This window comes from Pseudophryne corroboree, chromosome 4 (assembly GCF_028390025.1).
Source record: "Pseudophryne corroboree isolate aPseCor3 chromosome 4, aPseCor3.hap2, whole genome shotgun sequence".
NCBI lineage: Eukaryota > Metazoa > Chordata > Amphibia > Anura > Myobatrachidae > Pseudophryne > Pseudophryne corroboree.
Window position 1 is genome coordinate 377,216,470 of NC_086447.1, and position 12,055 is coordinate 377,228,524.

At 44.9% G+C, this 12,055-nt stretch overlaps 1 protein-coding gene across 3 annotated transcripts in view; it reads right to left on the bottom strand.

The window, feature by feature from the left end:
• Positions 1–12,055, bottom strand: part of TDRP (testis development related protein) — a 242,268-nt gene that overhangs the window by 80,613 nt on the left and 149,600 nt on the right. For 2 of the 3 annotated variants that reach the window (XM_063916654.1, XM_063916656.1), the window contains exon 3: positions 7,449–7,508. The exons of the other annotated variant lie outside the window; for it this stretch is intronic. In XM_063916654.1, coding sequence (XP_063772724.1) covers positions 7,449–7,508 — 60 coding nt within the window. The remainder of the gene's footprint in view (positions 1–7,448; positions 7,509–12,055) is intronic. 3 annotated transcript variants of the gene reach the window in all.

Below are 12,055 nucleotides of genomic sequence, written 5' to 3' on the forward strand. Positions count from 1 at the left end.
ACCGACACCTGTTTTGGTTTCAGGAGGTCCCTGACCAGAGATGACAATTCCTGGGCCTTCTCCACCGGGAGAAACACCTTCTTCTGTTCTGTGTCCAGAATCATGCCCAAGAACAGCAGACGCGTCGCAGGAATCAGCTGCGACTTTGGGATATTCAGAATCCAGCGGTGCTGTTGCAGCACTTCTCGAGATAGTGCTACGTTGACTAACAACTGCTCCTTGGACCTCGCCTTTATAAGGAGATCGTCCAAGTACGGGATAATTATAACTCCCTTCTTCCGAAGGAGTATCATCATTTCGGCCATTACCTTGGTAAATACCCTCGGTGCCGTGGACAGACCAAACGGCAACGTCTGGAATTGGTTATGACAGTCCTGTACCAAAAACCTGAGGTACTCCTGGTGAGGTGGGTAAATGGGGACATGCAGATAAGCGTCCTTGATGTCCAGCGACACCATAAAATCCCCCTCTTCCAGGCTTGCAATAACCGCCCTGAGCGATTCCATTTTGAACTTGAACTTCCTTACATAAGTGTTCAAGGATTTCAAATTTAGAATGGGTCTCACCGAACCGTCTGGTTTCGGTACCACAAACATTGTGGAATAGTAACCCCGTCCCTGTTGAAGGAGGGGAACCTTGATTATCACCTGCTGAAGGTACAGCTTGTGAATAGCCGCCAGCACTACCTCCCTTTCCCTGGGAGCCGCTGGCAAGGCTGATTTGAGGTAACGGCGAGGGGGAGTCGCCTCGAACTCCAGCATGTATCCCTGAGATACCACTTATAGAACCCAGAGATCCACCTGTGAGCGAACCCACTGGTCGCTGAAGTTCCGGAGACGCGCCCCCACCGCACCTGGCTCCACCTGTGGAGCCCCAGCGTCATGCGGTGGACTTAGTGGAAGCAGGGGAGGATTTTTGTTCCTGGGAACTGGCTGTCTGGTGCAGCTTTTTCCCTCTACCCCTGCCTCTGGGCAGAAAGGATGCGCCTCTGACCCGCTTGCCTTTCTGAGGCCGAAAGGACTGTACTTGAAAATACGGTGCTTTCTTAGGCTGTGAGGAAACCTGAGGTAAAAAAGTCGACTTCCCAGCTGTTGCTGTGGATACGAGGTCCGAGAGACCGTCCCCAAACAATTCCTCACCCTTATAAGGCAAAACCTCCATGTGCTTTTTAGAATCAGCATCACCTGTCCACTGCCGAGTCCATAATACTCTCCTGGCAGAAATGGACATTGCATTAATTCTAGATGCCAGCCGGCAAATGTCCCTCTGTGCATCCCTCATATACAAGACAACGTCCTTTATATGCTCTATGGTTAGCAAAATAGCATCCCTGTCGAGGGTATCAATGTTGTCTGACAGGGTATCAGACCATGCTGCTGCAGCACTACACATCCATGCTGAAGCAATAGCAGGTCTCAGTATAGTACCTGAGTGTGTATATACAGACTTCAGGATAGCCTCCTGCTTTCTATCTGCAGGCTCCTTTAGGGCGGCCGTATCCTGAGACGGCAGTGCCACCCTTTTAGATAATCGTGTGAGCGCCTTGTCCACCCTAGGGGATGTCTCCCAGCGTAACCTATCCGTTGGCGGGAAAGGGTACGCCATCAGTAACCTCTTAGAAATCACACCACGCTTCTTCACACAATTCATTTAATTCATCAGATGGGGGAAAAGTCACTAGCTGCTTTTTCTCCCCAAACATAATACCCTTTTTAGTGGTAACCGGGTTAATGTCAGAAATGTGCAACACATTTTTAATTGCCGTAATCATGCATCGGATGGCCCTTGTGGACTGTACATTTGTCTCGTCCTCGTCTACACTGGAGTCAGACTCCGTGTCGACATCTGTGTCTGCCATCTGAGCTAGCGGGCGTTTTTGAGCCCCTGATGGCCTCTGAGACGCCTGGGCAGGCGCGGGCTGAGATGCCGGCTGTCCCAAGGCTGTTACGTCATCAAACCTTTTATGTAAAGAGTTAATACCTTCCACATATCCATCCACTCCGGTGTCGGCCCCGTAGGGGGCGACATCACACTTATCGGCTCCTGCTCCGACCTCCACGTAGCCCTCCACATCAAACATGTCGACACAGCCGTACCGACACACACAGGGAATGCTCTGACTGAGGACAGGACCCCACAAAGTCCTTTGGGGAGACAGAGAGAGAGTATGCCAGCACACACCACAGCGCTATATAACACAGGGATTATCACTATACTGAGTGATTTTTCCCAATAGCTGCTTATTAAGACCAATTTGCGCCTAAATTTATGTGCCCCCCCTCTCTTTTTTACCCTTGTTGTACTGGATACTGCAGGGGAGAGCCTGGGGAGAGTCCTTCCAGCGGAGCTGTGAAGAGAAAATGGTGCTGACTGTGCTGAGGAAGATAGCCCCGCCCCTTCAGCGGCGGGCTTCTCCCGCTTTTTATAATGTTAATGGCGGGGGTTTTTGCACATATACAGTGTTATACACTGTATTATGTGCTATTTGTGCCAAAAGGTAAACTAATTGCAGCCCAGGGCCCCCCCCCCCCCCCCCCCAGCACCCAACAGTGACCGGAGTATGTGGTGTGCTATGGGAGCAATGGCGCACAGCAGCCGCCGTTTTTCATCTTTATCTTCCGTCTTCTGGCTCTGCAAGGGGGTCGGCGGCGCGGCTCCGGGAACGGACGATCGAGGTCGGGCCCTGTGTTCAATCCCTCTGGAGCTAATGGTGTCCAGTAGCCTTAGAAGCACAAGCTAGCTGCAAGCAGGTAGGTTTGCTTCTCTCCCCTCAGTCCCTCGTAGCAGTGAGTCTGTTGCCAGCAGATCTCACTGAAAATATAAAACCTAACAAATACTTTCTTTTCTAGTGAGCTCAGGAGAGCCCACTAAGTGCATCCAGCTCTGGCCGGGCACAGATTCTAACTGATGTCTGGAGGAGGGGCATAGAGGGAGGAGCCAGTGCACACCAGATATAGTACCTAATCTTCCTTTTAAGAGTGCCCAGTCTCCTGCGGAGCCAGTCTATTCCCCATGGTCCTTACGGAGTTCCCAGCATCCACTAGGACGTCAGAGAAACATATATAGGGGTTGGGGTATATATTTTGAGGGAGGATGGGTGGTAGGCTAAAATGTAGCCTAGGGTGCAGTGTCACCATGCACCAGCCCTGCTCCCAGCCACACCTGGAGCTCTGATAACAGAGCAGTAACCCCAGCAGTCTGCGGCCCTGTACAGGTGGAGCTAGGAAGCGCTAAATGACGAGCAGCCCCGCAACAAGGAGCAGTTTTGTGATTTCCTCTCTCTGTTACCGGTTGCAGCGGTGGCTGACTGGGGTTTGCGGGGAAGAGTCGCAGGTACTTCAATTTGACATGACCTAAGCTCACTGGGGACAGGGCTGTACGCTTATATTCTATGCTATACTGCCAACAGAGTACAGTTGGCATCGACTGCTGTCACCCTCTCCCTGGCATCACCCTCTTCCTGTCAACAGCTCGCTGGTATCACCATCCCCCTGTCACCCACTGCTGTCAAACTCTCCCTGGTGTTACCCTCTTCCTGTCATCCTCTCTCTGATGTCATCCTTTCCATGTCACCCACACCCTCTCTCCATCATCCTCTCCCTGTCACCCACTGCATCTCCCCTGCATCACTGTCTCCCCATCACCATCTCCAACATAGTAACATAGTATCTAAGGTTGAAAAAAGACAATTGTCCATCGAGTTCAACCTATTTGTGGTCTTCTATGCACGATTATTTTGTATAAAATTTTGACTGAAGTTGATGACTGCCGTTACGTTTTACCCCTCTTTTTTATAATAACCATAGTGCGTGACTATGCCCCGTAACCCTGGATATCCTTATCCATTAGGAATTTATCTAACCCATTCTTAAAGGTGTTGACTGAGTCGGCCATTACAACTCCCTCAGGCAGGAATTCCAAACGCGTATCGTCCTTACCGTAAAAAAGCCTTTACGCCGTATTGTGCGGAATCTCCACTCCTCTAACCTGAGTGAGTGTCCACGAGTTCTCTGTGTTGATCTAACCAAAAACAGGTCCTGCGCAAGATCTGTAAATTGTCCCCTTATATATTTGTAAATGTTGATCATGTCCCCTCTTAATCTCCTCTTTTCCAGTGTAAACATGCCTAGTCTTGCAAGCCTTTCCTCGTATTCCAACGTCTCCATACCCTCAATTAGTTTGGTTGCCCGCCTTTGAACCTTTTCTAGCTCCAGGATATCCTTTTTGTAGTAAGGTGCCCAGAATTGTACACAGTATTCAAGGTGTGGCCTCACAAGTAATTTATATAACGGGAGTATAATACTCTCGTCCCTAGCATCAATTCCCCGTTTTATGCATGCTAATATCTTATTAGCCTTCTTTGCTGCAGTCCTACTTTGGGTACTGCTGCTTAGTTTGCTATCTATGAGGACACCTAAGTCCTTTTACAATACAGAATCCCCTAATTTTACCCCATTTAGTAGGTAGGTGTTATTTTTGTTCTTGTTACCACAGTGCATTACCTTACACTTGTCTGTATTGAAGCGCATTCTCCATTTCGCTGCCCAAGCTTCTAATTTAACTACTGTAAGGCCTTCTGAAGCGACTCAGCATCCCCCTCCGCATTTATAACTTTACACAATTTGGTATCATCTGCAAAAATTGACACCATGCTCTCTAGACCTTCTGTTAGGTCGTTAATGAAAATATTGAACAATAGCGGTACTAATACTGAGCCTTGCGGCACACCACTTAGTACTTCAGTCCCTCCTGTCACCCTCTGCCTTTCCAAGGCATTACCCTCTCCTGGTCATACGGATACAGCATTACCATTGAGGCCATGCCCCTTGTTGTTAGGCAACACCCTCATTGCAAGACCATGCCCACTTTTCCAGGAACACGTGTGCCTTTGGCGCAAGCAAAGAGAGTGGCGGTAGCAGGCTTGGGCGTGGTAGGGGGCATTGGCTCGGCGGCGGTAGTGGTCATCAACACGACTCGGTGGACATTATGGTTGCAGTGCCTCACCAGCCACTGACCTCACCGCACGCCACTGGTATAAATAGCTACAATCGCAACCAACAGAAGCCCCATCAGGACTTGCACCAGCCCCATGCTGGGTGCAGAATCTGTGTCAGAGTATGGTCTCCAATTCACATGATTAAGGGGTCTATTTATTAAGCCTTGGATGGAGATAAAGTCGACGGAGATAAAGTACCATCCAACCAGATCCTAACTGCCATACCACAGGCTGTGTTTGAGAAATGACAGTTAGTAGCTGATTGGCTGGTATTTTATCTCTGTCCACTTAACCTCCATAAAAGGCTTAGTAAATAGACCCTTAAGTATCTAGCTATGAAACCACTCCTGAAGCACACCCGCAACCCTCCAATAACACGCCCATAAGATGTAAGCTCTTTGTGTGACTGAACAGCCACCTCTCAGTCTCTGCCCAGAAATGCTCAATGCATTCAAGGGTCCAAGGGGGGAAATTAAATTAGCCACAGGGTATATCCGACAGTTAATTACACCACCAGAGACAGGATTTTTAAAATGCAGATTCTGCATTTTGACACACTGGGAAACCCATTAGATTCCACTGTTTATGCGTAATCACTGGGTTTCCACGCAGGGAAAAGGCTTATTAATTGGTAAACCCACAGCTAGTTTAATCCCCGTTCCCAAGTGGCTCAATCGATCCCGCACAGGACGCATGTGCCACATGACTTTTCAAGTATTAAGGCGCATTAGCAATGGCAAAATAAAAATAAAAATAAAAAAAAATCAATCACCAAATTACGCAAACATTGGCACTGCTTGACTCTGGGCCTAATTCAGACATGATCGCAGCAGCAAAATTGTTCTCTAATGCACATGGTTTTATGTGCACTGCAGGTGGGGCAAATATAACATGTGCAGAGAGGATTAGATTTGGATGGGGTGTGTTTAAACTGAAATCTAAATTGCAGTGTAAAAATAAAGCAGCCAGTATTTACCCAGCACAGAAACAATATAATCCACCCAAATCTAACTCTCTCTGCACATGTTATATCTGCCTAGGGAAGCCAATCCCGGCCATTTTTTCAATCCCGGGTATCGGGATTGAAAAATGGCCAATCCGCTTTTAACTATGTGGCCGCCCCCTCGCCCCGCCCACATAACTCACCATATACCAGGGGCAGGCGGGTGGGGAACATCCTCCGCTCTCTCCTGGCGGCTCCCAGAGGCATGTGATGGCGCAGCGTGACCTCTCATGCTGCGCTGGGGAGCCAGAAGAAGGAAGCCGGGTAGCGTCTGGGCGTTCTGTGGACGCTCAACGCTGAGCTTCCAATTCTGGACGTTTTTGACTCTAAATCCCGGGATCCCGCGATCCCGGGATTGGCCACCATATATCTGCCCCACCTGCAGTGCAACATGGGGGTAAATTTACGAAGGTGGGAGATTTTTAGAACTGGTGATGTTGCCCATAGCAACCAATCAGATTATATCTATTATCTGCTAGAAGTAGCTAGATAAATGGTAAGTAGAATCTGATTGGTTGCCATGGGCAACATCACCAGTTCTAAAAATCTCCCACCTTAGTAAATTTACCCCAAGGTTTTGACAATTAGAGAACAATTTTGCTACTGTGATCAGGTTTGAATTAGGCCCTCTATAATATCTAAATGTGTTCAGGGCAAAGAACTACAACGGTTTTTGTGAAAACTCACAATTATAACTATGATTAATCCTTCATCCTGAATTTAATTATCTTTGAAAGACAAATAGGGAAAGCTAAATAGAATGAGAAAAAGGCACATTGTTTACTAAAATGCTGCAATCACACTATAGGGAGCCTGACCATGCGGTACTTACCTTGCCCACTACATAGGGGATACATATGATATCCCAGCAGACGGGATGCCCATCTGCCAGAACTGCAGCAGCGAGTCCCCTCGGGGGCACGCTACACTCACACACATTGGGCCCTGTGGCTAGCTTAACTTGCCACAGGTTCTATTCCCACTCAGTTGGTGGCGTGAATCCAACAACCAAGTGGGAATACCCTGTGTTTGCTGGGATTCCGGGCGTAGGTATTTCACCGTCTATCGGGATTCCTGCGTTGGTCTCCTGAATGCCTGGATCCCGACAGACGGTATATTGACTGCATCCACTACACAGACATTGCACTGAAATGCTGCAATCACACTATAGTGAGCCTGACCACGTGGTATTTACTCTGCCCACTACATAGTGATGGCACTGGAATGCTGGAATGCTAAAGATTAATGGAATCTACGTAGGGGATGGTGTAATCGCATCATTTATGTGACAAAAAACAAGATCCATCATTAGTTATTCTAGGTGTCATACCATGAGACACAGAATAAGAAAATAAAAGGTGAAAGCGTGCTACTTGCTGCTGTTTTTATATGAAATGGAAAATTAATAGTTCAGAAAAATGGATTCAAGTCAACTAGAATGAGACGTACCTTTGTAGCAAGCTGAGACACAGGAAATTGCAGGTCGGCTTGAAGCAGCTGCTCCTTACTCTGTTAAAAAAATAAATCAGCAGTCATCCAATTAGCAGATCATTCCATATATTTTACTTCTGATCATGCTGTTAAACCTCTGTAACCAAACATGTCTGTAGGAACTAATTTTACTTAGAAGAATGGTTACCTGTTTGGTGTTGGGACATCCTTACTCATCGATGCCTTAAGTTTTCTCACAAACAAAAATAGTGCAATATATAAAACCAGTATAACAAAAACACATTTGTCTTTGAAAACCAGAATAATTACCCTTAAGTGTCTAGAATTTCAAATAAAGACACTTAATATATAATCTGGTGAAACATCTGTGGTGACAGATCAAAGTGTTCTAACATTCATTAACAATCACTCATTTACAGTTTGTGATGTTAAAGCTTTTTTTAGGGTTCTTCCTCTTTTTAATGTGTGCTTTCCCTTTCTAGTTGGCCATGGATCATTTAATGGTACAGATGTGTCCACTTACAACTAGCTCCCCAGCATGTTAAACAGTCTTTCTTTTAATGATAGTGCAGAGCATCTTTTTGTGCAACTTTTTCCATTAACATGAGTCTTGTTTGCAAAACGATGCAAATAGGATGTACAAGCAGCTTTTGGTGAATAAAATTATATGCAGCATGCCTATATTCTTTGTGCGACTGCGAATGTATCTGCATACGAAATGCTACGTACCATTTATTATGCAGATACAGTTGCACACAATATAGGCATGCTGCATATCATTTTAATCAGCAGAGTCTGCTTGTGCGTCTTAATGATGCAAATAAGATGCATTTTTCGGCAAAAAAAGATGCCCAACACTAACGGAGTTGCACGGGACCTGTCAGCTCATTCACGCCAGGCATCTCCCACTTTGTGACGTATTGAGGAAAGATGTATGAGAACACATCTGTAGTGATGCAACATTGACAAGTCAAAACCAGTTGATAAAACTGGCTAAATGCCTAATTTAATAAATATATAACAAGAGAACCTGTACTATTCCATATGAAATGTCTGCTGTTGGCATTCCCTGCCTAATGATAGAATCAGAATCAGTTTATTGCCAAGTATATCAGTACATAATACACAAGGAATTAGTTTCCGATGACCACAGCTCTCAGACAAGATACAACACATGACATAACATAGGGAAGAGAAGCATGACGTGTACTTGAGTACATGTTACGTTTATGACATGAAATGGGCTAGGCAGTTATCAAATTAACCAAGATAGCTGCTTGGGGGAAGAAATTGTTCCCGTGTCTAGCAGTTCTCGCCTGCCTCAAGCTGTACCGTCTGCCAGATGGCAGCCGACGGAACAGGACGTGAGCGGGGTGGGAGTGGTCGTCAATGATCTTTCCCGCCCGCTTCGTGACCCTTGACCGATAGATATCCTCAATTGCTGGGAGGTTTGTCCCTATGATTTTTTCCACTACCTTTACGATTTGCTGTAGTCTGTTACGGTCATGGGTTGGGCCAAGCCAAACCAGACTATTATCGAGGCGCAGAGAACAGATTGAATAATTGCCCAGTAAAAGAGGATCAGAAGTTCCTGCGGCAGTTTGAACTTCCTAAGTTGTCGTAAGAAGTACAACCTCTGCTGGGCTTTTCCCACAATGCCATTGATGTTAGTCTTCCACCTCAGATCCTTAGCTATTGTGGAACCTAGAAATCTGAAGGATCCTACCACCGTTACCGTATTGTCCGCAATTGTTAGTGGGGAGAGTGTAAGGGGGTGTTTCCTGAAGTCAACCACACCAGGTGACTAGCCTCTCAACCTCCTTCCTGTAAGCAGACTCCTCCCCATCCGTAATGAGACCAATTAGTAAGGTGTCATCCGCAAATTTAAGAAGTTTCACAGATGTGTTTGTGGAAGAGCAGTCGTTGGTGTAGAGAGAAGAGGAAGGGAGAAAGAACACACCCCTGGGGTGCACCCGTACTAGTAGTCCTAACCCCAGACATAAAATTTCCCCATCCTGACTCGCTGTTCTCTATCCGTTAAGAAGTTCACCACCCAGGAGCATAGCGTTTCGGGGACACCTAAGCAGTGCATCTTCGATTGCAGCAGTCCAAGGATGATGGTATTGAATGCAGAGATGAAGCCCACAAACAGGACCCTCGCATAGACTCCTGGCGAATCCAGGTACTGCAGGATGAAGTGCAGACCCAGATTTACCGCGTCCCAGATGATAAGGCCTCCAACATGCCTTTGACAAATCAGCTTCAACAGACTGTTCTGATTACTTTTGTAAAGTGACACTTTTACATCTGTGCACGACAGAGTCTGAATCTGTATGCGAAGCAAAACAGAACTTGTCGTGAAAAAAAGTGCAGCATGGTGTATCACAGCACTTCATATGCAGACCCAGACTCCGTCGCACACAGTTATAAAAATATTGCATATTAAATCAGTGCAGTTTCGTGAACACTTTGCATTGCTACTAAGACGTACATTCGAGCGAAAAAGACATCAAGGGATGTTTGCCGCTACTACAGCAATTGTGTCTGAGGACACATATGTATGCAAAACAAAGTCCTGTTGTTCGTAAAAGAAATTACTGAGTGACAACAGTGTAAAAACCAAGTGTACTGCAGCTAACAGGACACCACTAAAACAGAGTATGGGAAATTATCCACATGAAACGTGTGCTTGTCATGTTCCCAGTCTGCTCTTCTACTCTTTTCCCAGGAGTTCAATATAGGTTACTGTATAAATGGGTAAGTGAATCTGCACTTTCTGCAGTCTCATGGGTTACTAAAATACAATATCACTCTGATCCTGATGTTTTTATGACCACCACTAATTCATGGACCTGCACAGTGTTCCTAAATCAGCCATTACACAAGTGACCAGTAAAACTTGTTTACTCTGGTGACAGGCTGCTGCTGCTACTCCTAAGCTTATATGTACCATGTGTTCACTTTAGAGACACATCCCCTCATATAAATTAGATTTCATTCAAGAACACCTAAATCCACTCAGCCACTGTGAAGTCCAACTTGGAGTCAATACATATTCTATTTATTTCTGTAGTGCTTATAACAAACACAAATATTATTTGGGGTGATACTAAAGTAAAACTCCCAATGCAATATATCATTGTAGAAATGTACTGCTCAGCAACTACAGGAGGAAGAATCCATCCCTATTTCTAAACAAATTAAAATACCACCCTATGGCAATTGGCCATTAACAATGACCTCCAGGTCAGATGTAGAGTCAACATTAATATACCAGTCATGCATCACACAAAAACGTGTCGTGTCCTTCACATAACTAGACATCCTCACCACCGTGGCCTGTATTATACGATCAACAAAATTGTGCAAGCTTCAAGTATATGATTATTAATCACAAAGCAAAACCTCTACGGGGTGGTGACAGAGGTAAGATGTTGCTACAAACAGAAGCCCACTGGATAGATAGATTGTTCATTTAGTCCAGTGGGACTAACACTGTCCAATCAACTAAAATGTTTTTATTACATTGAAACCAACCGGGATCCTTACACGCTAATAATTCTTCCAATAATTTCTGTTTTAATTTATTCTATTTTTTGTTGTTGTATTTTTGGTGGGAAAGGTCTTTTTTTCATATCCCCCACCTTGGTTTCATATATGTATTTTAGGTATATGTATACTAATGATGCACTTTTTATAGAACTGTTTCACTAGTATGGAAAGTGGGACTTTTATTGGGGGCGATCCAAGCAGTTTTGCCTGTAATTTTACTATAAACCGATATTAAGTATATACACCTTTAAAAGTCAGTAATGCTAATGTTTTTGGTATAGACTGAACCACCTTGATGGGCCATGGATGCATGCGTGTATATATTATTATGGGGCTTACTGGCGTTGTGTCAGAGTATGCACAGAGCATATGGCAGATTACTCACATGGGTGGAACACATAATGGCCGACGGTGGAAAACACACTGAAAATCATGTGTGTGGAACACAAATTGGAAGTCAGTGGTGGAATGCAGACTGGCAAGTAACATAGAATTTGACGGCAGATAAGAACCACTTGGCCTATCTAGTCTGCCCCTTTTTTTTTTTATCCTTTAGGTAATCTCAACCCTTTTTGAACCTTAATTCTTTGTAAGGATATTCATATGCCTATCCCAAGCATGATTAAATTGCTCTACAGTCACAGGGGTATATGCAATTGCGGTCGAATTCCCGAAATTGTCGAATTTCGGGTCATTTTCGCCCCAAAAAAAAAATTCGCCTATGCAATTCAGTGCTTTCCGACCAAAAAACGGACTTTCAAAATTCGACTTTTTGAATTTCGAATTTTTGCAAATTCGACTTTTCTGCAATGATACAAGTGCTGCAATTCGACCAAAGCATATTCAATTCAAGTTTGGAAATTCGACAGCAGTGCTTTTAGACAGCAAATTCGTCATTTTCAATCCGCCACACTTTGGAGGGTGAAAACAATAAAAAAAAATTTTAACATGTTTTTTTTGGTGTTTTTTTTTTTAGGAATAGCATATCTATTTATATTAGAAGGGATTAGGTACTTTTTTTTTTTTTTTGGGAGGCACAAATATTATTTATA